Raw genomic sequence first — 27,722 nt, 5'->3', positions numbered from 1 at the left:
TCAATGTTCATAATATTTTGGGTATGAACATCCGATGTTCATAGTCCTTGGTCTTTTGGGTATGAATATTCAATGTTCATAGTCTTTGGGTATGAACATTGAATGTTCATAGTCCTTTTACTATGAACATTCAATGTTTATACATCAATATATTGTATAAGGTACATTCACCTATTTGGATATGAACAATCATTATTCATACACCAACAGAAGGTATGAACACTCATTGTTCATAGTAAAATGACAGAAAAGGTAAAATTGGAAAATATTTATTTTAAATCTGGGTCATTTGTCCTTGAGGGTTATTTTCACGAAAAGGTATAACTGTCATTTAAAAAAAGTAAAATGGTCGGGCCAACTTATTTTGTCTTTGAGGGTTACTAAATTTGAAATCGTGGGTTCGTGAGTTACTAATTGTTAGAATTTGTCTTTGTGAGTTACTCACCAAAAACCGTGTTCTTTAGACTTCATTTTCTCCAAAATTGGGTGTTAAGCCCAATTTCTTGCACTTTCTATCCCTTTAGTTTCTAATGTAATCTAACTTGCTCTACCCTTTTGTAAAAGTCCATGCCAAGTCCTGCCAAGTGTGAATGGGGTAGACAGTTTTCAAGTCTAGCCTTGTTTGACATGCATCATCTAATTATCTTGATTTTGATTTTGAGATTGATGGAAAGTTCAATACTGAAAGCATTCTGTTTATAATTGGATCCCATGAGTGATGAGTTTGACCTCATTAGCTCCACTGTCCAGCGCTCAAGCCGAGAACAGATATTAAACTTGGGCGGAGTAAGACCTTCGTAGAAACACAATTGACTCTATACAAGTATACAACAGTCACACTTACATGCTCAGTGCCAAAGGTAGTTTGTGAACAACCAATATTACATATATTTAAAGTTTCAGCACCAATGAACATCAGTTTTACAGCAACTACAAATGCAAATTAGCAAATATTCAAAGACCAAGTAACAAAGAAGGTTCATAACAAAAGTTTCCTTTCCAATAAGGGAGATGCAAACTAAGCTACAATAAATCCACAACCCCCATTGTTTTAAGATCCCAAGAACTGCAAGGGAACCCACAAAGCCCAGTTGCTCAACCTATCAAACTATCTGTGACTATGGCCTAACAAAAGGAAAGTACAACCTACTACTGCCCTACAGAGATGTTCATCTGGCAGATGGAAAACTAGAGACAAAATATAAAATTAAATACCCACAATCCTAACCCAAACTGTAGAGTCACCATTGCTAGCCACGGCTTCTGGAACTAGGGCAAATACAACAAGAGCCCAGATACATGGCCCTCGGTGAACTAAAGAAAGCTTGAGCCGCAACAAGCAAGTGTAGACCTCCTAGACTGAAAGACAGCCCATATAAGATTATATTTACCAGAGTGCACAGCAGACAACACAGCTTCCCAACAGGGTAACTGGGTAAGAGAATCAGGTCAAAGCAGAGAAATCATCACCCCCTTCTCCGTTTTTTTCCACTCTTTGACTGAGTCTCCTGGACCTTAGCCGATTCCAATAATTTTCCTTTGCCCGAGTCATCACTCTCATCACTTTCTTGACCTTTTGACGTACCAGCTTTCCCCTTGGCAGAAGAGCCATTAGCTCTGGACTTGCTACCCGTTTTGGGGGTCACTTTCTTGGATTTTGTCCTCGTCTTGGGTGGACCATCCTCAGATTTACTTCCTGACGTTGGGGTATCATCCTTTGACTTGGTCTTCTTTGAGGTACTATCCTTGGCACCAACTTTCGGAGTAACATCCTTGGACTTTGTGCCAGTTTTCGGTGTATCATTCTTGGACTTGGTGCCAGTTTTTGGTGTATCATCCTTGGACTTGGAGCCAGTCTTTGGTGTACTACCTTTAGACTTGCCAATACTGCCCTTCGCCTTACTGGAAGCTTTAGGAGTCTCTTCAACAGCTTTGTTGCCAAGTTTCCCCTCGTTCTTAGACTTGGGCGTAGATTTGGTCACTTCACCTTTGGTTTTGCTTGTTGAAGTTTCTTTCCCCCTAGCAACCAAGTTCAAAAAGTCGAATCTCAAAACACTGACAAACACTATATTTGGGTATATTGAAAATGCAGTTTCATCTACTCACTTTTTCAGTGACACAGCTACTTTCGCCTGCTTGCTTCCAGACCCTGACGTTGTTTTCGCTTTCTTTTTCTGAGGCCTGATAAACGATGGGTCAGAACGAAACCATAAAGCGAGCGGGGAGAAAGATAATATAATATAATATAAAACAAAACAAAAACAAAAAAAAACATGGAAGGGTTTAGAATTTCCTAATCTCAGCTACCATTCGTACTTACATCTTAGAAGAAGTATCAGGATTTGAAAAATCTGCTGTTTCTTCCTGTTAGCAAGATGTATCAGTAACAACAGCAGTATATCAGGAACCAGTCAAATTCAAAAATGAAATCAATTAAATAAACCCACAAAACATGCAAACTAAGTCCACCCACCCCATCAGGTGAAGTGTCATCTTCAACAAACTCCCAAAGCTCGTCTTTAAGAACCAATATCTCTTCATCTCCATCAACATATGAAACCTAGAAGAACCAAAGAGACATTTAAACTTACAATTAAAAAACAAGATAAATACAGATGGTATCAGGATATATAAAGGAGCAGGCTTTCCCTTAAACGGACATGTCCGTCGGAAGCTTATATAGTGTCTTCATAAGCTTATACAGTGTCGTCCCAATGTATAAGCTTATGAAGACACTATATAAGCTTTCGACGAACATGTCCATCAACGGACATGTCCGTTTAAGAGAAATCCTGTATAAAGGAGAGGACACAAAAATATGATACCTTGTGCTTATTTTCAACAGGATCAAATGATTCAACAACACCATCATAGAACCTGCAGATCAACATAATATCCATCAATAACGCAGGTTACAAAACATACAAACTAGCTTAACCATCAGCAACTACATGCAAAATCATTATGCATCCAAACATAGCATGCACTTACATATCATCATCTGGCCACCAAACCTTTATCTTGGATCCAACCAGGTTCTCACCATTATCTTCATCAGTAGGCTTTTCAGATGCCTGAAAGAAAAGAGCAATAATTAAAATTATAGCTTTGTGATTAACCAAAGGATAAAATGTTTCACTACTGACTAATTGGAAAAACATACCCCATAATTGAAAAATAAGTAAAGGACTAATGGTCAATTATGGACACTGTAGCTTGTGATTTACCAAAGGATAAAATGATTCATTTCTGAGTTCTGACTGAAACCTGTTTTTTTTTATTATTATTATTATTATTATTATTATTATTCTAGTTTTTAATAGATAAAAGGTATTTATTGACATAATTAGGAAATTACACCCAGAAATACTCATATGGATGATCAGCAAGTACATAGAAAATAAATGTCCACAATGGTTACAATAATGTCACACCCAAAAAAAAATCCAACTACAAAAAAAAGACCTAGACTGACTCACAATATCAAAACATTTATAAATAAAAGGTTGAGCTTTCACGCAAAAAGGGAATTTACTTTAATTCATTTCCAGGAAAAAACCAACGTGGTGAAGTACCAGCAACAAGCTACGACCTTAAAGGCCAACATTATCACATAGTGCAAATACTGTAACAGGTTACTTGCCCACAGAAAGTGTTTGTCACATTTTAAAAAATAAGAACAAGTTAGTAGTCATTCCAATGCCATCGGCGACGAGGATAGGTGGCAGTGGTACGGTGTATACATTGTCAAGTCTGAAGAAAACGAAATCTATTCATCATTGATAAACATGTGACAGCCGACACTATATGCAGGTAAATATATCTTTAATATAATTAGACCATGTTAAAACTTTAAACATATTACGATGGAGTTTCAGGGTTGGCAAAAGTTGAGTTGAGTTTCTATACCATGCATTCTAATCCAGAGTTTGTAACACTGCGGTAGGGAAAAATTGATGCCATCTATCTATATTTTACAGTTATTCACATTTTTTTAAGAAAATTAACCTTCAGAGGAAGAAGAATGAAACATCGAGTTCCTACCAGAACTCCATGAAAAGAAATAATAATAAAAACTACAAATTAAGGTTCTTCCATAAAATTTGTAACCAACAATAACAAACACATGAAATGTTTTTTAGAGAAACCAAATTACAAGAAAAAAAAAAAACTCGTATTGAGATTATACTTGACAAAGAAAAACAGCCTTTTTATGAAATTAAGAGAGCATACCTCCAGCTTGGGAGTACGCTTTCTCTTGGACTTTGTTTTAGGGGTTTCCTCCAAAAGCATTTGATTCTTACTTGCTGATTTTTCTGCGGATTTCTGTGAGGATACCATTTTCTAATAAAAAACAAAACAAGAACAAGAAAGTATCAAATATATTGTCCCCACATATATATATATATATAGCAGAATTTGAGTCTATATGGACTGACAAAATCTAAATGATACCTTGTTGCTTGATTGTCCAGCTAAATCCTTTTCAGGAATACTTTTCTTCCTACCCTTCTTTGATTTATCCTGTGTTTTAGCTGATGATTCATCAGCATTGCTGCCCCTATCTACCTTCTTACCCATCTTCCTTAACGGCTTTGTCTCGGAATCACTACTCGAATCAGAACTCTTTTTTGAGACAGTATTGTCCTCGTTCTCATTATCCGATTGTCCTTTCTTACCCGAACGTCTATTTCCTTTTTCTTGTGTTAAATTATCTCCTTCAGCACCCCTTTTTGACAGGGTATCAGACTCAACTGGTTCACTCGATAAAGCTTCCTTTGCTACTGTCGGGGAGGTATGACCTGTGTCTTCATTGGTGTTTCCCTTTCTTGGTCGACCCCTTTTTCGAAGACTTACATCGGGAGTATTCTGACTTGGGGATGGAGAAGCAACCTTTATTGGTCCATCACAAGATGCATTCAGTGATGGAACCTGTGCAACACCTTCCTTTTCAGATTCTGAAGGCAAAGCTGACTTGCTTATAGAATGGTCTTCAGAAAGTAAATTATCTTCCTTGCTGTCAGTCTTTCCCTGATCAGGAAGGTCAACAGTTTCTTTATCATTGTCAATATTCGAATTGCCAGAGGCTCCCGATATTTGATTTGAAGAATTAGGCTTTCTACCCCTTTTCTCTATTACTGGATCTGGCTTATTTTCTGCCTTGGCATCCAAATTATCCAGGTCAACTTCAGTAACCTGAGGAGTAGACTGAGAAACCTCTTCCCCTTTCTTGGGAGAATCACTATCAAGAACAGATGCATCATGCATCTCAGCATCACCATTGCTTGTCATGAACTTCACAGATTTTTCTGAAACTGCATCGCCTACACTAGGAACAGCAACATCTCTCTCCAGATCTTCAGTACCCTGACCGACAGATCACAGAAATTTGTGATTCGATATATCTGATCAAAAGATGTATAGTGTGGTTCCAAAAAAATATACTTTTCAATAAAAATAAGTACCTGCGGTGCCTTATCAGCAGCAGTTTTCTTTGGCAAACTTCTCTCAGCCGCCTGAAGCACGCCAAAGCATTGAGTTAGAAATATCAAACAGTACTACTTCACCAGTCATATCATGTCTAAGACAGATGGGAATAAGTACAAAAAAATGTGCTAGTCATCACAGGGAACAGAATATTTTTCCACAAAAATAGCAGTTTAAAATCAATAATAAATAACAACATAGCAGTTTATATGAGGTACAAAATTAAGTAAGATGGGTGCCCTCTGAAGGTCAATTGAAAGAATCAGGGACCAATAAAATAACAGACCCACTAGAATTAGATCAAGTAGAATATCTTATCCACGACATGCTCACACTAGGTACCTATAAAATCTCAGTATCACTAACTAAGCATACACTATTGAATAGGAAACGGACACATAATCCACGAGTTTGCAAGGAGAGTTAAGAAAATGTAACATTATTGAAACAGACCACGAGGTTCATACATAACCCATTTTGTCAACGGTGGTACCAAGCCAGTCCCTAAGCCAGTACCAAGGCAACCAAGGCAGAAACATTTGTGAATTCCAATGCCAAGGCGACGCAAGGCACTACTTTAGAGACCTAGCGCCTTGCCTCAGACAAAATTTCTAAAAATATATTACATTTGCGTAAAACAGTACATTTGAAGTGCTGCACCTAGTATGGAAAACAATATGCATTAACAATAACTAGCGTAGATATTTGAAACCCATTCGGCCAAAAGAATATGAGTTCTGGTCTTCTGGAGAAAAGCATCAGAAATGGGAAATTGGATGTACCAATGAAAGTGCCCATATGCCACAAGAGGATTTGCCCATATGGAAATAGTGTGCACATTTATCAATAGAGTCAGCTCAAAAGTGTTAAAAGAGTATTGTCTACAAAGGTTGTTATACTTAAGCTCCATATACCAAGAGTCATAGCTACTTTATCAAGAGCTTTATTAATCCAAATACTGCATTCATTATATTTCTGCTAAATTATTACATCCAATAAAAAAAGACATTCTTAGGAGTAAAACCAGCTAAATAGACTACTTCTTTAAAGTGTCAAAATTGAAATCTAAATGCAGACAGACAATAAACCAAGGAGACAAATAAGTAGATCCAACTATGTACATGAAATGGATATATCATACCCAAAGTATAGATATAAACTGTATAAAACATTAGGTTTAGAGGGCTTGGGTAGAGAAATAAGGCATACCGGATGTTCTCCAGACACACTGTCATCATTGTGCTCTGTCGTATCAGATGACTCTTGGCATATAGTACCAACAATTCTGGAGTACTCATCCGGTGACATACCCATAGATTTTACTGCTTGGACCAGGTATGGCTTTAGTTTAGTACTACACTTCTCAAGTACTTTTTCCCCCAACTTCCTTGCAATGGGCAGAATGTCCTGTGACAGAAAAAGAAAATTGCATTTTAAACAATTTAAAAAGAATATGAAGGGAACGAGCATCAAAACTTATATGATGCATACTAAGTGAAAAAACAAAATGCAAGAGCAACATTTCCTTTGAAATTATTCGCTGGCATGCCAAAAGAAATGGGTTATGTGGATTATCTAGAGTGATTAACCAACCAACATTTGCGATGAAACATTATGACTTGCAACATCAAACAGTCTCCATCACAAATTACCTGGTTTTCCTTCTTCACACTAGTTAAGAGGGGATAAAGAAGCTCCGGCGGAATTTCTTCACTTTCTTCCAAAACAAGGGTCATAATTGTTTCCATGGACGAAAAGACATTTTCTGGGTGATCGTCCCTGAAAATAAGTAGAGATGATTTTCCTCGTTAGTAAGCAAAAATTAAATGAATGAATGCAAACAAGAACTGAAAATTCCTCACCGAGCGTGGAACAAAAAAGAAAGACAGAAAGCATTAACGAAATAATAAAGCAACTCCCTCTTGAGAAATTCTGGTGAAATTAAATCTTGGAAAAAAAAACAAAAAAAATCACAACCAATTTACCATAACCTTGATTAATGGAAGCCCACACAAGAGTATGCAAATAATAGAAAAATCAGCACTTGCTGACATTAAAATATAACTACTCGATGAAGTGCAATAACAAACATGTTTGTGAATCGAAGCAGGATATGGAGTATATTGCATTCAAGGGTCAAGGGTTTCCATACTCATAATACACTTGTCAACAAATACTAAGAACTGATGACCCTACTGAGCAAGCACAGAATATATACTCATAATCAGGACTTTGAAATTACAACACCAGTGAAAAACAATAATAAAAAACAACAGAAATTCTAGAACGTCGGACCAGTCTACAGTTCCAAAGAATGAACATTTACATGTCAGTAAAGCATTTGAAAAAATGAATAACAACAAGCATGCTATTGTACTCGGCAAACACGATATACAAAACTGAACCACAGATTGCTATACAGGGTCCTTACCTTATCACTTTCAGAAAGTGTTGAAACATCTCAAGGATCAGTCCATCGCATTCTAGGTCCAGCATTACAACACATGATCGAACTTTTGCCACAGTTTCAAGGATCGAAACCCTCTTAGCATATGATCGACTAAAGGTGTCATACAATTTCTCAAATGATCCTACAATCAGCTGAAAAATTTGCTGCATAAAGAATATGTAACTATATGAATAACCAGTCGGGGGAGAATGAAAAACCAAAAACAAAAAGTTATCATACGGAGTAAGACCTCCAAACAAACAATCATAGTTACTACCGCTAAGATGAGAATAGCATTACTAATATTATTAGTACCTTCATCTCATCATCAGTATATGGAGCTTCAGGAGCTGATATTCTTGTGACTTCACTTACACAAGATGCTATAGAAACTTTGACATCTGAATCTGCATGCCTCAAAAGATCACTAGCAACCAATGCTTTCAATGAGGGTTTAAGTGCACTATCCATGGACTTTGAAGGTGATTGCTCCACCCGTGCCAAACAAAACTCTACTTGCTAAAAGAGAGAAAGAATTCAAATTAGAATATGAGCAAAGACAAACGGAGGATCAATTGAAGCAAAGGCTAAAAATTATAGCAGCTAATAGATGAGAATATTCTCTCCTTGCAAACACTGAAAACCTCTCCCGTATGTGACAGTAAAAGCAGTACTTGGAGACAAATTTCAATATTATATAATCTTGTATTAATATTGGATTTTGATGTCCTATAGAATTAAAAGCATGTAAGCTTTACACTTTTACAGTTACAACCACGACAGAAGAACACTTGCAATCTCCAACATATAAATTTGAATAATATGGGAAAACAAATAACACGATAAAATGTACAAAAAGTGAGATCAAAACATTTAACAAACAATCGACAGTCCATGACAATAGTTTTGCACACCAGTACCAAGTAACAGAAGTCATATTTTAAGTGACATTTAACTTAACATGAAGCTGAAGAGAAAACAATATTCCAATATGGAAACAATGGATAAAACCAGTCCAAGTTACCAACAGGTCTATTTATTATCAGAAGTTCGGACATCAGGGTTGACTCTTGACTATATGTAACCTTGCAAAACACAATTGAACTACCCTTGCACATAAACATATCAGTTTAAAAATGCCCGAAATTAAGGACACGGTGTGAAGGAATGAAAAGATTCTTTTTTCCCTTGTGTGACATAGGACGCCGGTACCAAACCAGTGATTTCATAGTTAAGACTTATATTTCATGATATCAGACAAATAGAGACATGTAACAGAACACAATCACCAACATAAAAAAAAACCAACTAAAGTTATCATATACACATTATCACAATATCTTAACAACTGCTACCACTTGTAAAGAGTGAACCACTGTTTATATACAATGGTTCACAATTACATTAAATTCAGTCAATTTACTGAAGAAACAAACAACTAGTTTCAAACATTAGTACGCATATATGGTGATCAGACTCATCAAAAAGGGCGGCGCACCTGTGTTAATGTGTCAAACCCAGACATCACAGTGACTCTAAGCAAATCAATCAGAACCTAAAATCCTAATCACAAAATCAAAACAAAAAAATCCTCTAATTTCACGTTTCACTCATACAACAACATCTTACAATATATCAAATCTGCATATTATCCCAATTCCTACAAGCAAAAGGAAAACAGCACCACAATCCAGGTATTCAGCCTGTATTTGAGACTCCAGAAAATCCACCTAAAAACTGATTTCTAATCATTTCTACCAATATTAAGCCAGTACCCGAAACCCCTAAATTCCGCCTTAATAAAAAAAAAATCTAAAACCCTAAATACAATTTTCACCAAAATTTAAAATCTTTCCATTTCACATCTTATTTTAAAAACATTAACACAAACACAAGCTTATATCTTCTTATAAACTGACTTGGCCTCAATTTTGTCATTTCACTAATACCAAAACCACAAATCAACAAAAACACAGTTAGTAGAGATGCATGTACATAACAACACAAAACAAATGTAAGTCTTACATCAAGTAAAGACAAAAGCTCCTCAACAGAAGAAGGTGGTTCCAATAGTTTAGTTCCAGCTTCCATAAGCTGGTTTTCTAACTCTTTCTCACCCATTTCTAACAACAATCCAGATCTTCAAACCCTAGAAATCATCACAAACGTTAAAAATAAATAACACCTAGGGTTAGTAACAGTAACAATAAACAGCAATATCAAAATCTAGGGTTCTGTTTGCTTTTACCTCTTTTTTGCTTGTGGAAGAAAACGGGGTCTTTTTGTTTTTGTATTTTATTCTTTTCTCTCTCCTGTTTTTTTTTTTTTTTTGTAATTTTTTTTTGTTTGTTTTGTTATTTTGAGAGGGTTAAAAAAATGATAACAGAGTTCAGGGGGAGGGATTTAAAAGGAGGAACGGGGCGGAATCGAGTCGGGTTTATGGATTTTAGTGAAACGAGTGGTTTTAAATCCGGTTTTTTTTTTCTTTTTATGGTTCGGCGTGGGTTATTTTTGGTATCCCAGATTTTATTTTCTCTTTGGGTTTTTGTTTCCTGATTTGATCCGACCCGTTTTCTCTCTCTCTGTCTGTCTTTGTTGGCTAGCTAGTTAGGACTCTCAATTTATTTATTTTACGAAACACATGAAGTTTTGAGATTTGTGGATTTAGTCATTGGGGTTTTGTAAATTTTATGCGTTTTGAGTAGAGAACTCAAAATTTGGTTTGTGTCCCATTTGAGTCGATTTTTGGGTGGATTAGGGTTTGGATAGCTGTGTGATTTAATGAAGTTTAGTTTGTCTTTTTGAGTTGGCGCGAAGTAAGTTCACCACGTTTTGTGTATTCCGTTTAAAGTTTGTTACGGTAGTTTTTTTCGTTCAAGTTTGCTAATTATTTACATTTAATTTTTGAATAATATTTGATCGAGGTTTTCATTAAAGTTAGTTATTGGTAGTTATTTCTGTTTTAGGTCGTTAGTTTGAAAATTCTCAAAATTGATTTAACATGTATGGAAATGGTGGCTTAATTGACATCACTCGGGTATTAACTCGTAAATTCTTTTGATTTAATTTTGGTAAAAATTAAATGTTCGAGTTTTTTTTATTAGGTTTTGGCAATAGATAAATGTTCTCCATGCAAAGACGCACTTAAAACTTGAAAAATCTAGAAGATATATTTATTTTGTAAAATATACAGCGTGTCATATATGTACTGAGTCGAATTTTTGTCAACCAAACCAGTCGATCAATCAATGATTGTGGTTCACGTTGAACATTAATCATTACATGCATAGTTAGTTTGTATGTGTTTTTGTTAATTAATTAACTATGAATGATTAAAAGGGATCGGAAAACCCTAGCTCTTTAGGCAGTGGTGCTCTATTACGTGTCTTGTTCGTGGAAACCATGCATAAACAACACGAATTGAAACCAAAACATAAGTGAATTGCTTGATCTCGTGCATCATTTTTAATATTGACAAATTTAAATTATTTAAAAACATATGAATAAGCTAAGTGATCTTATTTTAAAAATATTGGTTTCTAGGGTGAAGCTTGCTCCACAAGCCTCAACCATACGTGTATTTTAAACGTGTGTGATCTCATTCTAACTATCAAGCTAGACAAGACAATAACAATATAGATAATCATATATATGCTTCATTTCACAATAGGTACGATAAATATAAAAATGTCATTTGGCTCCTTCACGTACCAGTGGAAACTCTCCTAGCTTGGTTTTGTTATTTGCAAAGGTGTATATATATGCATGTAAAGTGATTGAAGCTTAATGATAAAAATAGGTTGGTTATAGATAGGCTTGTACAATTATAATTAACCTTGGGTGTAGAGAAAATAATATGTAATTTGCATGTGCCGACTAGCAAAGTCAGTAAAACATTTGGGTGATGATACCAGAGGTCTGGGGCTCGAACCCCGCCAGCATTAAAGAGTTATTGATCTCATGTAAAACAAACTTGCAAATAATAAAAAAAATGTAACACCAAATAATAATTGATTTCAATTATATAAAATATATAAACAGACTTATCAAACAAGAAATATATAGACCAAGAAGATTTACTCTATGCACAAAATAATGCTATCTAATTATATATAGGCTTTAGTCTTCTTCTTTCATATTCTTGTATGTTTTAGAAGCATGGGAAGTGCTATATATAATTAGAGAAACTGCATTTCACTACTTCATTTCCAAATTTTGTAGGTTTCTACAATAGATAATAAATAAGTTTTTACATGTTGTTTTTTTAATAACATTGAAATGTTTTTATCGTATTTAAACTATTGTTTTTTGCTTCTTTATTTTGAAAATCTTAAAGGTTTTGTTTAAATGGTAACGTTCTAGACAAGCATGGTCGGTCTTCATTAGATGTTATTGTTTTGTTATTAGTTTTAATGCTCTAGCTTGTTTTTTATATTATAGTAATTTGTTTGAATTGGTTTTTTGTTGTTTAAAGTGTGTTTTCCATCATCTAAGATTTGGGTTATTTGCTACAATGATTTTTTTTTTTTTTTTTGTTGAAAATGTAAGAGTTAATTTGTCCAGACCCCCCACATTTGTCACCAGGCCAGTTTATAATAAACCCCGCCCCCCTCCCCTGCGTCGTTTAACTTCAATCCCAATTCTGTTAGTATTTCACTTAATACCAAAAGTACCCATCAATGGTCCATGTTACACAACACAAATGGCCCATGCTTGTAGAAGTGTTTTTATATCTAGTTTATATAAACCTGAGTTGCACTGGATCAAACTTTTTGTTGTCAACAACCCCATCGTCTTCAACTTTTAGTAGATCTGGCTTATGTAAAAAGTAACATACTTTTTTATCGTCTTCAACCCATCGTTTGTTGTCAACAACCCATCGTCTTCAACCTTTAGTTTATTGTCAAGAGCATTAGTTGTTAGAGTTAGTTTGTCCAAACTTTCAACCCATCATCTGAGTGAAAGTTTATTGTAATTTTTAGTGGATCTGGTTTGTTGTCAACAACTCATCATCTTCAACATTTAGTTTATCGTCTTCAACCTTTAGTAGATCTGTTGGAATGTGGAATTAAATTATTATTATAGTGACTTCGATAATTTAATATTAAATTATTAATATTTAAACGAAATATTAATTTTGAAATATTGAAGTGATGAATTAAATTTTCAATTGTGATGTTTACAAATGTGGGGGGTTTATTATAAATAAGGGCAATCATGTACATCATTGAGGGGTACTTTTGGTATTATGTGAAATACCAACGGAACTGGGATGGAAGTCAGAAGGCGCGGGAGGAAATCGTGATGTTTACAAATGTGGGGGGTTTATTATAAATTGGTGACAAATGTGAGGGGGTTAGACAAATTAACCCAAAATATAACTTAGTTGCTACATTGGTAAAATAAAAAGTTGATTGAGCAACCTTCTTGACAACCAGGACAATTAATTGTTGTACATTCTATCTTATATATATATATATATATATATATATATATATATATATATATATATTATATATATATATATATATATATATATATATATATCTTAGCCGGTAATGGGAATCTGGTGTATGATGGAATAGATTGGCCCCAAAATTAAGGGAAATGAACAACATTCAATTGGTTGCCTTTTTACTAATTTAGTTATAATGTGTAACACCAAGGTGCGTTGGTTACGCTTTTGTTTCTGAAAAATCAACTATCGATCATAGATTTGGCAACCATTATTAGTAGAAAAATGATGTTTTTAAAATCAATTACAATGTAAATATTTATGAGATAATCCTTTATGGAATAAAAAGGATACCAAACAATCAAATACAAATCAATTTTTCATTTTATGACTAAACCAAAAATGGAAACATAAATTGCTGGAAATAAAAAAGAATCAAAATATGGTAACTTGTTTATAGAGGAAATAAAGCTCCATATATTTTGTTTCTCATTGTTTAAGTTATATATATATATATATATATATATATATATATATATATATATATATATATATATATATATATATATATATATATATATATATATATTTTATATTATTTATTTATTTATATATTTTTTGAGTTTTTATGAATTGTCTCATTTTGATAATGAGATAATGATTTCTAATAATTTTTACCAAACAATTTTTTTTAAGTCTAAAAACAATTATAGGACTCATAATAGATTATATGTCATAAAATAGATTACCATAATCGTTGCCAAACGGCCCCGAAATATTTTGTAGATGAAAACTAGTTTTAGGTTGTTGTTATTTTTTTTTTAAATTATATGATGTCATTCTTTATGAAAAAACTATATTTGTTCACAATATTTTTTTTTTCCTTCTTCTTGTAGTTGTTTTCTTTCTCCTTACTAAGTGTGATCATATATACATGTAAAGTGATTGAAGCTCAATTAAAAAAAAAAAAAAAAAAAAAAAAAAAGGTTAGTTTTAGGCTTATATAATTATACTTAACCTTGGGTGCAGAGAAAATAAGATGTAACACAGAGTAATTGATTTAAATTATATTGAATAATATATGAAAAGACTTATCAAACAAGAGATATATATATAGACCACGAAGATTTCTTCCTCGCACAAAATAAAATGATCTCTATCACTCTTAAGGATTACTGAAAATGATATTCTCCCATTAAAAGAGACGAGAGCACAAAGTAATACTTAGGGTTTTTAGCATAGAGAGCTAGAGTCAGCAACCATGCCACTGACTTCCCCAAATTAAAAGAATGAGGAACACCACCATTGTTCGTTCAACTACAATATCCTCATTGATCTCTTTCACTTATAGATCGACTCTACCACCAACGCGTGGAATTATTATATATATCACAATTAATTACTTATATATTTTTGATGACAACCCAAGTCCATCTGGTCGAACTATTAATTTATGCACGAGTCATGCATAGATTTCTCGTGCCGCCTTAGTTTAAAGTTTAAATAGGTCGGTGTGCTGGGGGCACAAAATCCACTAACTGATTCTTTGCTTCTTAGATTATATATGATGATACCCTTCCCTAGCAAGATATAATGGATTTCAATCTTAAGAATGTAGAACAAAATAAATAAATAAATAAAAAAAAAAAACAACCAACAAATACAATTATTGTTTTGTATTGTACTCGAACAAAGGTAAAAATGTGTAAAAGTACATGAAAAGTGAATGCAAATAAAAGATTTCCATAAAATTATTTTAACAATACATGAATCGGACGAGTTTTATATATTTATATATAGTAGGTATGTAATACACCCTTTTGAAGATCGAAGTGCACCTTTTAGAAAAGATGCAACGTTTTGAAAATACACAATTAATGGACCAAGCCAAAATTCGGTTATTAGCAGTTACAATATAATTAGTGTTGGTGAGGTCAAGTTTGTACAGTGAAGATTTGGCTATGTGGCAGCCATGTGGTGTGAGTCAGTCAAACTCATCTCCTCTACTTAAAAAAAATGGTGTGTCTTGATTTGTATGTTTGTGCTTCAACTAACCCCAATCACGTAGCAGTGAAATGAAAGAACAACTCTCAAAGAAAAACAAATATTTCAATAAGACATAATATGGATCGAAGATTTGAAACAAAACATATATTGAAAAACTAAGAATGATACGAAGTTTAAACCACAACATAAGAAAGATTTGAACTAAAACATGACCAAATAAGTACTAATTAATTCATCCCGGCCCTTCAAGGTTGCACAAATTATTTCTTCCGAGCACTTTTCCTTGGACGCCCTCTTTTAGGTTTCTCTTCTTCGGAGTCCGATGAAGAGCTAAATGGCGGAACAGCTAATGCCCTAGCGATTTGAATCGCTTTATAGGGCTGTCGGCGGACTTGAGTCTCAGTATTTTGGTTGCTCTTTGGAAGGGAACGAGCTGCAGTCACATTTTTGTTGCTTTCATTTTTCTCTTTTTTCGCTCGTTGCTTTCTAGGACGAGGTTCACGAGCAAACTGCGGGAGCGCGCGAGGATCTCTCGCTCTTGCTATCTGTATAGCCTTATAACGGGGCTTTTTCGCAGTGGATTTTACCTCTTTCGCGGCAGTTGGCTCAGCTAGGTCATCTTCAGAGTCATCATTAGTCACTATCTTGCGAGAGTATTCATCTATTCTCCTCACGTTAGCCTGATGCAATCAAGTTCTTTGAATTAGAAACCAATTTTCGATCGATCTGATGTGATATTTTGGACGAAAACCATTGTAAATCTGATGTGATAACTTGGTAAATAAATTAAAAAAATAAAAAATAATGAGGTGTGAAATACATATAGATAGATGATAGATCTAAGTCACAGCGTCATGTCACATTAGACCAACACGAGGATTAGAGACTGAAACAACAAAGATCAGATTGAATTATTAAACTTATGATTTATACCTAGCTTGTCTTAGCTTCCTCAATCATATATATTTTTTCCACCAATTTTGTATGTATTGATTTTGTTATAGAAATGAGAACCGGCCGGTAAAACCCATATATTGATTTTTACCCAAAAAAATTAAATAAAATATAAGCCTTTTAAAAATACTGAATCATGAATTTTTATTACGTACTTTGGTTGATTTTATGATCAATATGAAGTCACGAAATATCTGTATAGCCTTGTAACGGGGCTTTTTCACAGTGGATTTTACCTCTTTCGCGGCAGTTGGCTCAGCTAGGTCATCTTCAGAGTCATCATTAGTCACTATCTTGCGAGAGTATTCATCTATCCCCCTCACGTTAGCCTGATGCAATCAAGTTCTTTGAATTAGAAACCAATTTTCGATCGATCTGATGTGATATTTTGGACGAAAACCATTGTAAATCTGATGTGATAACTTGGTAAATAAATTAAAAAAATAAAAAATAATGAGGTGTGCAATACATATAGATAGATAATAGATCTAAGTCACAGCGTCATGTCACATTAGACCAACATGAGGATTAGAGACTGAAACAACAAAGATCAGATTGAATTATTGAACTTATGATTTATACCTAGCTTGTCTTAGCTTCCTCAATCATATATATTTTTTCCACCAATTTTGTATGTATTGATTTTGTTATAGAAATGAGAACCGGCCGGTAAAACCCATATATTGATTTTTACCCAAAAAAATTAAATAAAATATAAGCCTTTTAAAAATATTGAATCATGAATTTTTATTACGTACTTTGGTTGATTTTATGATCAATATGAAGTCACGAAATATCTATATAGCCTTGTAACGGGGCTTTTTCACAGTGGATTTTACCTCTTTCGCGGCAGTTGGCTCAGCTAGGTCATCTTCAGAGTCATCATTAGTCACTATCTTGCGAGAGTATTCATCTATCCTCCTCACGTTAGCCTGATACAATCAAGTTCTTTGAATTAGAAACCAATTTTCGATCGATCTGATGTGATATTTTGGACGAAAACCATTGTAAATCTGATGTGATAACTTGGTAAATAAATTTAAAAATAATAATAATAATGAGGTGTGAAATACATATAGATAGATGATAGATCTAAGTCACAGCGTCATGTCACATTAGACCAACATGAGGATTAGAGACTGAAACAACAAAGATTAGATTGAATTATTGAACTTATGATTTATACCTAGCTTGTCTTAGCTTCCTCAATCATATATATTTTTTCCACCAATTTTGTATGTATTGATTTTGTTATAGAAATGAGAACCGGCCGGTAAAACCCATATATTGATTTTTACCCAAAAAAATTAAATAAAATATAAGCCTTTTAAAAATACTGAATCACGAATTTTTATTACGTACTTTGGTTGATTTTATGATCAATATGAAGTCACGAAATATCTGTATAGCCTTGTAACAGGGCTTTTTCACAGTGGATTTTACCTCTTTCGCAGCAATTGGCTCAACTAGGTCATCTTCAGGGTCATCATCAGTCACTATCTTGCGAGAGTATTCATCTATCCCCCTCACGTTAGCCTGATGCAATCAAGTTCTTTGAATTAGAAACCAATTTTCGATCGATCTGATGTGATATTTTGGATGAAAACCATTGTAAATTTGATGTGATAACTTGGTAAATAAATAAATAAATAAAATTAATGAGGTGTGAAATACTTATAGATAGATGATAGATCTAAGTCACGGCGTCATGTCACATTAGACCAACATGAGGATTAGAGACTGAAACAACAAAGATCGGATTGAATTATTGAACTTATGATTTATACCTAGCTTGTCTTAACTTCCTCAATCATATATATTTTTTCCACCAATTTTGTATGTATTGATTTTGTTATAGAAATGAGAATTGAACCGGCCGGTAAAACCTATATATTGATTTTTACTTTACCAAAAAAATTAAATAAAATATAATCCTTTTAAAAAGACTGAATCACGAATTTTTATTATGTACTTTGGTTGATTTTATGATCAATATGAAGTCACGAAATAAATCAAATAAATCCATCAAAATCAAAATCAATTTTACGAATACACACAAAAACACTATTTGTACCAACAAAATGTGAGTGATATATAGATCCATGGCCTGTCCATAAAAAAACATCACCAAAATGGTCAAATAATGTAGGTTAGTCCAATATTAAATTTAGGTTCAAACATCATCTATATCTCCAACAAAAGAAGACTAGAAACACATACAAAATATGAAGAAGCTAACGCACAATACAACAAAAGATTTGAACACAAACCAAAGAAAGAACAAACACATACATTCATTAAAATTAAACATCTTACTTCAAAAGTAGTTTGATCAAGTACTTCAACAGAACCATTGGAAGAACATGAACATGAAGATGAAGAAGAATGAGGTTGGTGATTTCCAACTCTACTAAGTTGAGTAACCACACTCATGCCTTGTTCCATTTTTGAAACTAGGATTGACTGACAAGAACAGTTAAGGAAAGAAATGATGAACACAAGAAGAAATGGGATTTTGTTGTTGTAGTGAGATGAATAGGGTGGTGGTAGGGGGTTTTATAGGGTTCAAGAAGTATTTGAAAGTACAGAAATACCCTTTCTTAATATTGCCATGCATAGACTAATTGACTTGTGGTGCACAACAATGGAAATTAATAGGCGAAATAAATTTTGAAATATTTTCAGTTTGCCTTGTTGTAATCATGTGAAATATGCGGTTGTGTCAGAAGTGAATATTGCATTTGAAACAAAATTGGAAACGTTTTAGGAAGATTCTTTTTCCTTGTATTTCTTTTCATTTACTTATTTTTTGGTAATAATTATTGGTTTTATAGAAACTTAGTTAATTTGCTTTCTGTTTGGGCTTCTTACCATTCATTTTTGAGCTCAGAATTGTGTTTTGCAGTTTCAGTCCCTTTTCGTCCTTTTTTGTCCTCAACAAAACTTTATAGTGCTCAATTGAGCAACATAGTTCATAAAATTTGCAGAGCACTCTGTAACGGAGGGAAACACTGAGGGAAAATTCGTTTTGTTAACATTGTATCTATCTTGGATGCGTGATACACTTTCCCTACATACATTTAAGGGTCAATTAATGGGTCTAGATTATGAAAAGAGTAAAGCCTTTCCATTTGTTTTGATTTCTAATAAATGAATTTCCTTAGCTGGAAAAGAAAATAAACATTTGAGGACAAATCATTATTATCGTGTCCTAAAATGTGCATCTTAAAATTCGGAAAAGCTTAATTTCCAAAATCAACTTTAGATTCCAAAATATTTTTAAATTATTGCTCTAAAATTAAAGAATTTCCAAAATCACTTTAGATTCCAAAATGTTTATAAACATAGATTAGTCCTCGTAAAAATATTCCCAATGCAAGGTGAGTCATCTACACATCAGCACCAAAAACTCATCCAAATGCAAGTCACGTACTCACCTCAGGGCCGGGCGACCATCTTATTGGGTTTTAACATTCGAGTTTGATGTTAAATAGGGACACTGTCTTGCATTGGGTCCATAAAAGTATGTTCTCTCTACAGGTTCCCGAATCACATAAATCCAGTTTCAAAACCATAGTCTTAGTAAGCCATGGTAAAAAAATATTAAAGTGTAAAATTGACATTTACACGATATATATTCATTAACACCCGTGACTACGGAAATTCAATATTTTTTAGTTTTTTACTGAAGTGCATGCAAATTCAGGCCCTATAAAATTTGACATGGATAAATAAGCTTTGGGCTAAACTCTAGCTCTCAAGTACAAACCCAAGCTGCTACCCCGGCCCTAACAAGAGTTTTGCTCACCAAGAACTCCAGAACCAAACCAGTGCACATGAGGTACATTAAAGGATGACGAATTGTGATGCCTAGTAATGCACTAACCAAAACAGCGGGATCAAAGCACAATACTCGACTGCATAATAATTTCACCTAAGGAATCCCAGCTAACCTAATGTGATACGAAGCAGTGCAAGGATGCGATATCTTATTTCTTGAGCGACCACGTACAAGTGGTGCATAGTATGTATATATTTCCTTTTTATCCTTGGCAAGGTTAGAGCAAGCTGGATATGGTGGTGTGACCAGAGATGGCGAAGGCTCAGTTTTATGTTGTTTTACTGCTCAAGGAAGCAGGGGACTGTCATAGAACAAGAAGGAACAGAAAGAACTATCTACACAGGAGGTGGACAAAAGAGGTCAGTCTTGTACTAGGAGATCAAGGCCATTTAGATAGGACTGAAGTTATGTGTGCAGAATAATTTTAACAAGGTGCTGGTATGCTCATACTCTCTAACGGCAGTCCAAATTCTAAAAGGCCAGGAGAGGGCACCATGGTATTGTAGAGACATCCTTGCAACCATCACTAGTGAAACACCTGTACTGAAGCAGCAAGGAGCGCGCATATAATATCTAGTCTGCAGTCATGTACTCATGTATATAGAGAAGGTAATAGTGCTGCAGAATATCTGGCTAGCCTAGCGAACTCTGTATATGAACATTGTGATAGTTTGTTATATACTTATATACCTCTAATTCTAATATACCTCCTCTAGTTCTAATATACCTCCTCTAGATAGTAAGCAATGATGTAAGAGGAAGGATGGTATAGACCGGATTTTAATGCAGTCCGGTAACGGTATCTTCCCAATGGCCAACCCTATTATCCTTTTTCACAAAAAAGGGTAGGGGGACTGGATGACTATTCTTCAGAACTTTGATGCAACAAATTTTGCTACATTGCAAAATCACTGATTTCATATTCAATGTATACAGCATAGCTCAGTTTTTCTTGTCATGCAGAAGGTACTTAAATCTTCGGGAAATTACTTACTTCGGTCCATCGATAACATATTAATTACAGTATCATAAATTATCTTTTCCAACTTGGAAACCCTTCAGTTAGTTATGTTAGATCTTCTGGAATATAAGGATAATAAAAAGCGGTATGGTGTTAGCTTCTCATTCTGAATGTGAATATCATCCCTGAATGAGAAGAGCTAGCATCACCAATTCAGAATGCCTGACAGCATTAACTGTATATATAATTAAAACATACCAAGTCCGGAAAAGGAGAGAACGTAAGAAAGAGCAAATTGCAAAGAGAATAGTTAGTAGCCTGACGATACTACTGATGAATCCCCAAGGAAAGGGAGGTAAAAATCTAAAGAACAGATACATATAGCAGAAAAAAGAAAAAAGAAATAGCAAAAGTTCCTCCTTATCAAGTATTACTAACTATATAAGAGGGAATTTCTTAGTTAACCTATTAACCCATTGTATATGAAGGTGTAGGCAAGTTGATCACAGTGCTCTTGATCTTGGTCATCATGTTAATACTGTTAGTGACTCCTTGTGACCCAATTCCGCTGTCCCTCAGGCCCTGCCACAGACAAATATTTGTTTGATTACCTTTCATCTTGATTCCCAGATGCTTAAATATAGGTTTTGTGATACGAGAATTTGAAATATGAATTGCAGTATTTTAATATTAATTACCTGAAAAGGAAAATGATCTGGCCCACGAGCCGGTGCTGAATTAATCTGTACTGTTCCAGTCTCCATTGCATCACTGATCAGCATTGCTTTGTTGATATCTCTTGTGAAGATGCAACCCTGCATGATATTTTGTTTATCTCAGGTTGTGTGAGAATTTCTTTAAGTTTTGTGTCAGTTTCTACCTATTTGACATTATTTATCACGAATATGCAGTCATGAAATTACTTCTATCCTAGACAAGTGATGCACTGATACTTCCGTTTCTATTTAGCTCTGTGAATTTACATAAGGACAGAACCACCACTTTTATAGTTGCTGTGCCGTTACGGAAAGTTATTTGTTTGCCTTTGTAGAATGTATGAACATTAGATATGAGCATGTAAGATGATTATGTATCGTGAAGTAGTGGTGACCTAGATCATTTTTATACCTGGAGACCGAAATTGCTAGCATTGCAATGATGAATTCCTTCTTCAACAGAGTTGATCCTGACGACTGGCAACACAGGACCAAAAGGTTCCTCCCATGCGATCCTCATATCAGGTCGAACATTGTCCAGCAACAACGGCCAGATAAGATTTCCCTCCCTCTTGTACTCCTGGCAAAATGTTGCTCCTTTCTGCTTGGCATCCGTTACTAACCCCTCAATGAAATTTGCTGATGATTCTGACACTACTGGAGTGATATCACAGTCATCTTCAGGAGGCCCAACTTTTAACTTGGCTACTTTGGCATTTACTTTCTCGACAAGAGTGTCGGCTACTGATTCCATCACTAGGACAACTTTTACGGCAGTGCATCTCTGACCACTTTATACGGAGACCAAAATAGTCAGTACGTACATCAATGGAAAGTGCAAGGATCATGAACATTTCGAGCAAAGAGTTTATTTTTGCTTACCTGTAAGAGAAGCCTCCTTTGATAATGTTGGAAGCAACCAAATCTAAATCAGCGTCTTCAAGCACAATGCATGCATCTTTTCCCCCAAGTTCCATCTGAAGAGGGACCATGCCAGCCTTCTTTGAGATTGCAACTCCAGTATCTCCACCGGTGAAACTGTGAAAAATAATAAAGTGTTCATGAAGCAAGATACTTAGATACGGTGACTAGTTCGCAGATAACACATTTACTGGGCGCTTGGGGGGGGGGATGTTAGGTTAATCTGATTGAGAATTTTATCACCTTATACAATTGACTCCAGGATGCATAGTGAGGAAATCACCAATCTCAGAACCTTTACCAGTAATGCAACTAATAAGACCTTTAGGAAAACCAGCCAAGTGAAAGCAATGCACCATGTGAAGAGCAGCTACGGCACCCTGTGGACATATGAGAGTTTGGCTGCAGTCATGCATCACATAATAATACTAAATGTTTGAAGGATCATTGATTGTGATGTGCAGCAAGTTAGTTCAAATGTGTGCATGCATGCGTGTTTGTAGTGATGGAATACTTCATAATAATATAAATACTATTTGCATTAGAAAGTAAGAACAATTAAGCATACATAACCAGTAACATACCTGGGTTGGAGGCTTGAGCACAAGGGAATTTCCAGCAATCAATGCAGGAGCAATTTTTGAAACAGCTAGGTTGACAGGATAGTTGAAAGGTGGGATTGCCAAAATGACACCAAGTGGAATCTGCAGTACAATTTAACAAAATCACTTCACAAAATCTGCAGTACGCATTTTGACATGGAAAGGCTGTTTGACACAATCGACCGATAATATTGTTAATGATGCATAAGAAAATTAAAGATTTCTTGTCATATTTTCTCTTTCAAAGTAAAGACAGACCCGCCATATTTTCATGTGGACGGGCTCTGTTTAGTTGTGTGTACAACCCGCCTTATCTTCCCATCGTGTCAGCCAAAAGTTGGATTGAATCACAATCTAACTATTTCACCCCTGATAACCATTTTTCATTTGTGCCCATTCGTTTGTTCCCATAACACAATTAGATAGGTTTAGACTTCAACTTTTTCTGGCTATACCTAGTTGAAAAGTTGTTTGATGACAACAAGTGCCAGCCTTACCGATGCACATAACAATCACAAAATTGGTTTAACAAACCTATATGTTCTTTTCTAGATTGGCACAAACAAAGTATATGCAAGTTATGCAACTCAACTTTCAGGTATACGTGTATCCTCAACCGAGACCAGTCATCCTGATGGGAAGTATAATATTTTACCTTGGATACAAGGCAGTATTTGCTCCTTTCGTTCCCAGGAAAACTATCAGATGTAAGCAATGTACCCTGTCCAAGTAGCCTAACCCCTTCTTCGGCACAGTAGGATATCAAATCTCCTGACCTCACAACCTTCAAGGAAGCACAAATTGAACTGAATTGCACACAGACACTATCCAAGTTGATCAAATTAAACAACCGCGACTCATTAGATAATTACCTCAGTAACTGCATCCTTAGCTGGTTTTGCTATCTCCTTCACAAGGCACTCGGCAATAGGGGCCTTGTGCTCTTTCAAGATAGCAGCTGCTTTGTGAAGAAGCTCAGCTCTCTTCCATAACGGAGTCTTGGCCCAAGCTTTCTGAGCAATTTTTGCAGTATCCATGACTTTGTTAACCTCCTCTTGTGTACAGGCTGCTCCAAAACCATATTTCAGTTACTTACCAATACAAATGCAAGATTCTGCATTTTAATTAAAATTCTTCGAACTTTACCAAATTAGGGAATGAAATTTCCTTTCATTGGGGTATCAGTGAAAATATGTAATATAGCTGTTCTTCTTACAAGTTACTCTAGACATTATTATGTATATAAAGCATGTACTGAGTTTAATTATAATGGTTTGAGATGCATTCTTTCTTAATTTGCACAAGCTATAGCATGTATTATACTAGAGGTGACCCATTCCTTTCGGCATTAATGCCTTGGCGGCGCCTTCCTTTCTCGAACACAATCCAGGCCACCTCAGTCTTACCCTTACCCGCAAATTTTGTAATTATTAGCTTTATATCTCAAATGTACCCTGAATTAGTTAAGTTTCCCAAGTAAGAATAAATACAAAAATACGACATATGATTACTAATAATTACAACTTGACGTCTTTACCATGACAATGATCTTAATTAGTCCAGTGCTCAAGTGAATAATCTCATCTAGAAAACAAATTGGTCCTTAACTATTGTCACTACTCCAAAGTAACTGTATTTTATATGAACTTGTTACTTGCTACCAACATGAGGTAAAGCCAGAAATTAACTGAATAAACTCAACCATGCCAGAAAACAAAAGTACCATTTAAGTAGTTCTGAGAAATAGACTGCTTAAGCAGGATTCATGAAAGCTTAGAGAGAGGTGTTGGTTTATTTTAGTACCTTGAACCTTGTAGTGGGTTTTTCTGGTGGTGGGGTTGACTATAGCAACAGACTTCCCAGAGGAAGATTTCTTCCACTCTCCTTCTGAGTAATATTTGTATATTCCTTCCTCAAATATATCTGCAAACGCTCCTGTCCCTGCCATTTTTCTCTAAAAGTTCCAAGACACTAACACACAACACACAAGAACAGGAAGAACCAAGAAGAAGAAAAAGATAAGAAGTGAAGAAAATGGCTGGGACTTGGGGAAGGTTGGGGTGGTTTGGTGAAACTTATATACGAGGGAGGTAAGCCACACTTCTTCAGTGTGTGGGTGTGGAAACTATACTACTAAACTCTGCATTGTCTGTTAGGTGGTTCTCAATGTGCCAAATCAGCTGAATGTTTTTCCATTTAAGATTGCTCTCATTTTCATACTCAACTTGCCTGGTTTATATTCCCCGAGTGACTCTAGAGGACAAATCGGCAGAATGAGGAACTCTAGAGGACAGTTATTTTTGTAATCACTCTCACAACGATGAAAGTTCAAGTTTACCCTTGGCACGAAATAAGAAAAGGATAAATGAAATATCAAGTATATCTCTAAAGAAAAAAAATAAATGGTCTGTCCCAACTGAAACAATCCGGTTATGAACATTGATTGTTCATACCCACAATAGGTATGAACATTGATTGTCACCTACCCATGCTGAACATCAGCTATGAACATTAATTGTGGCTATGAAAACATGAACCCAAAACAGATATGAACAATAATTGTTCATACCCCAAATTATGAACATTAGCTATGAACAATAGATATGAACAAAACAGATATGAATAATAAATGTTCACACCCAAAACAGATATGAACATTGATTGTTCATACCTTATTTAAATATGAACAATTCGTGTTCATACCCAAAAAAAAATGAACCCAAAACAAATATAAACATTGATTGTTCATACCTAAAACATATATGAACAATAAATGTCCATACCCAAAACAGACATGAACATTGATTGTTCATACCCAAAACATATATGAACAATGAATGTTTATACCCAAAACATATATGAACATTGATTGTTCATACATACTTAAAAAAAACATGAACCAAAAACAGATATGAACATTGATTATTCATACTCAAAACATATATGAACAATAAATATTCATACCCAAAACATATATGAACATTGATTGTTTATACCCAAAACAGATATGAAAAATACGTGTTTATACTAACAAAAAAACATGAGCCCAAAGCATATATGAACAATAAATGTTTATACCCAAAACAGATATGAACAATATGTGTTCATACTTAAAGTAGGTATGAACAATACGTGTTCAACAGTAAAAATGAACAATCATTGTTTGATTAACATTAAAATTTTAGAGGATCTTGGCGGAATCGAACCACCATCACCTTTGGATATCTCCAAAGTGTTCACTCATTTGAGCTAAAGATCCACCAGGGTTTAATTAAAAATAAATAAATAAAATAAAATGATAATGGTGTGATACTTCATCTTCAATGTCTTTGATTTTTTGGATAATGGTTGCCATCTTTGTTCAACTTCTTTAAAATAACTGAAGTTTCGCACAACTTCGTCTATTTCTCGACTTTAGTTTTAAGTTTTTTATCTCGTAATTTCGTTTGATTAAAACAGGGAAGGGGTTTTAGGTTTTTTCTTTCGTAATTTTGTTTAATTAAAACAGGGAAATAATTCAATTTGTAGTTTGATGAGGTGCGTCATGAATCAAAAAGTCAGGTCAGTTGGAGAAGAAAGGGGTTTTGGGTTTTCTCACTCATAATTTTGCTTATTAACAAGAAAGGGTAAAAGTGGTATTTAAGAAATATAAAATAAACCGGGTAAACTTATTTTATCTTTGAGGGTTATTAAAATCAATAAATTGGGTCCGTGGGTTATTTCATTGATGAAAATGGTTTTGTGAGTCATTATCACAAAACACTATCCTCTACAGTTGTTTTGAACTGAAATTGGGCCCAATTTCTTGGGTTTATATTACCATATAGCATAGGGGTGGGCAATGGGCCGGGTCGGGCTAGCCCGACCCTAAATATTTAAAGCCCTTCAAATATTAGGGCCGGATCGGCCCGCCCTAAAAGTCGGCATAGGTCGGCCGGTCACAAGTCTAAACCTCGAGCCGCTACTCCTACCCTAAGCCTTCTTTAAAGGCTTTAGGGCCTAGCCTATATATTTTCTTTTTTTACTACATCAATTTTAAAACTCATTTATATTACAAAAATGTGTACATAATCTATAAACTCAAAGTCCAACCAATCTAAGAATAATCCCGTATAAGTCCAAAATTTAAAATGCACATCCACAATCTAATGAATCAAGACATCGAGAGTTCGAATTTGTTCTTCCTCAGACTCAAACCTCACTAAAATTACATTTTAAATTGAAATACATAGACAAATAATTATATTATCATTTTAAAGAAAGAAGTAATAGATATAAAGAATAAAACATAATAGTTTTGGTTAAAGAGGTCATGGAAGTTGTTAAACT

At 34.6% G+C, this 27,722-nt stretch overlaps 2 protein-coding genes across 2 annotated transcripts; both read right to left on the bottom strand.

The window, feature by feature from the left end:
- Positions 1 to 864: 864 nt before the first annotated feature.
- LOC147508215 (sister chromatid cohesion protein PDS5 homolog C-like) lies at positions 865 to 10,500 on the bottom strand. Its single transcript, XM_086600785.1, has 15 exons — positions 10,185 to 10,500; positions 9,962 to 10,085; positions 8,252 to 8,455; positions 7,919 to 8,100; positions 7,140 to 7,266; positions 6,697 to 6,894; positions 5,466 to 5,516; positions 4,456 to 5,367; positions 4,234 to 4,344; positions 2,992 to 3,074; positions 2,826 to 2,877; positions 2,474 to 2,560; positions 2,321 to 2,364; positions 2,107 to 2,181; positions 865 to 2,019 (listed from the first exon to the last, which is right to left on the bottom strand). Exons 2-15 carry the CDS (start codon positions 10,055 to 10,057, stop codon positions 1,467 to 1,469), a joined length of 2,775 nt encoding a protein of 924 aa, XP_086456911.1. The 5' UTR covers positions 10,058 to 10,085; positions 10,185 to 10,500; the 3' UTR covers positions 865 to 1,466.
- A 10,949-nt stretch (positions 10,501 to 21,449) lies between these two features.
- Positions 21,450 to 25,660, bottom strand: LOC147508214 (NADP-dependent glyceraldehyde-3-phosphate dehydrogenase). Its single transcript, XM_086600784.1, has 9 exons — positions 25,197 to 25,660; positions 24,266 to 24,459; positions 24,049 to 24,177; positions 23,376 to 23,495; positions 23,035 to 23,171; positions 22,753 to 22,908; positions 22,283 to 22,661; positions 21,853 to 21,969; positions 21,450 to 21,736 (listed from the first exon to the last, which is right to left on the bottom strand). The coding sequence occupies exons 1-9, from the start codon at positions 25,339 to 25,341 to the stop codon at positions 21,623 to 21,625; spliced, it is 1,491 nt and encodes a 496-aa protein (XP_086456910.1). The 5' UTR covers positions 25,342 to 25,660; the 3' UTR covers positions 21,450 to 21,622.
- Positions 25,661 to 27,722: the final 2,062 nt, after the last annotated feature.

The sequence above is a fragment of the Coptis chinensis genome, chromosome 3, assembly GCF_015680905.1.
Source record: "Coptis chinensis isolate HL-2020 chromosome 3, ASM1568090v1, whole genome shotgun sequence".
In the NCBI taxonomy this organism is placed as follows: domain Eukaryota; kingdom Viridiplantae; phylum Streptophyta; class Magnoliopsida; order Ranunculales; family Ranunculaceae; genus Coptis; species Coptis chinensis.
This window is presented reverse-complemented; position numbering and strand designations above follow the sequence as displayed.

What these genes read in the sequence shown, in the direction of transcription:
- LOC147508215 (XM_086600785.1), bottom strand. Translation starts at nt 10,057, where the DNA reads ATGGGTGAGAAAGAGTTAGAAAACCAGCTTATGGAAGCTGGAACTAAA. An exon ending in CACTTTCTGAAAGTGATAAG is followed by an intron (nt 7,267 to 7,918) that starts GTAAGGACCCTG and finishes ACTTATTTTCAG; the next exon opens with GGACGATCACCCAGAAAATG. An exon ending in CTGCTGATAAGGCACCGCAG is followed by an intron (nt 5,368 to 5,465) that starts GTACTTATTTTT and finishes TCTGTCGGTCAG; the next exon opens with GGTACTGAAGATCTGGAGAG.
- LOC147508214 (XM_086600784.1), bottom strand. Translation starts at nt 25,341, where the DNA reads ATGGCAGGGACAGGAGCGTTTGCAGATATATTTGAGGAAGGAATATAC. An exon ending in TGCTCAAGCCTCCAACCCAG is followed by an intron (nt 23,172 to 23,375) that starts GTATGTTACTGG and finishes ATATGTCCACAG; the next exon opens with GGTGCCGTAGCTGCTCTTCA. An exon ending in CTAGCAATTTCGGTCTCCAG is followed by an intron (nt 21,970 to 22,282) that starts GTATAAAAATGA and finishes AATATCATGCAG; the next exon opens with GGTTGCATCTTCACAAGAGA.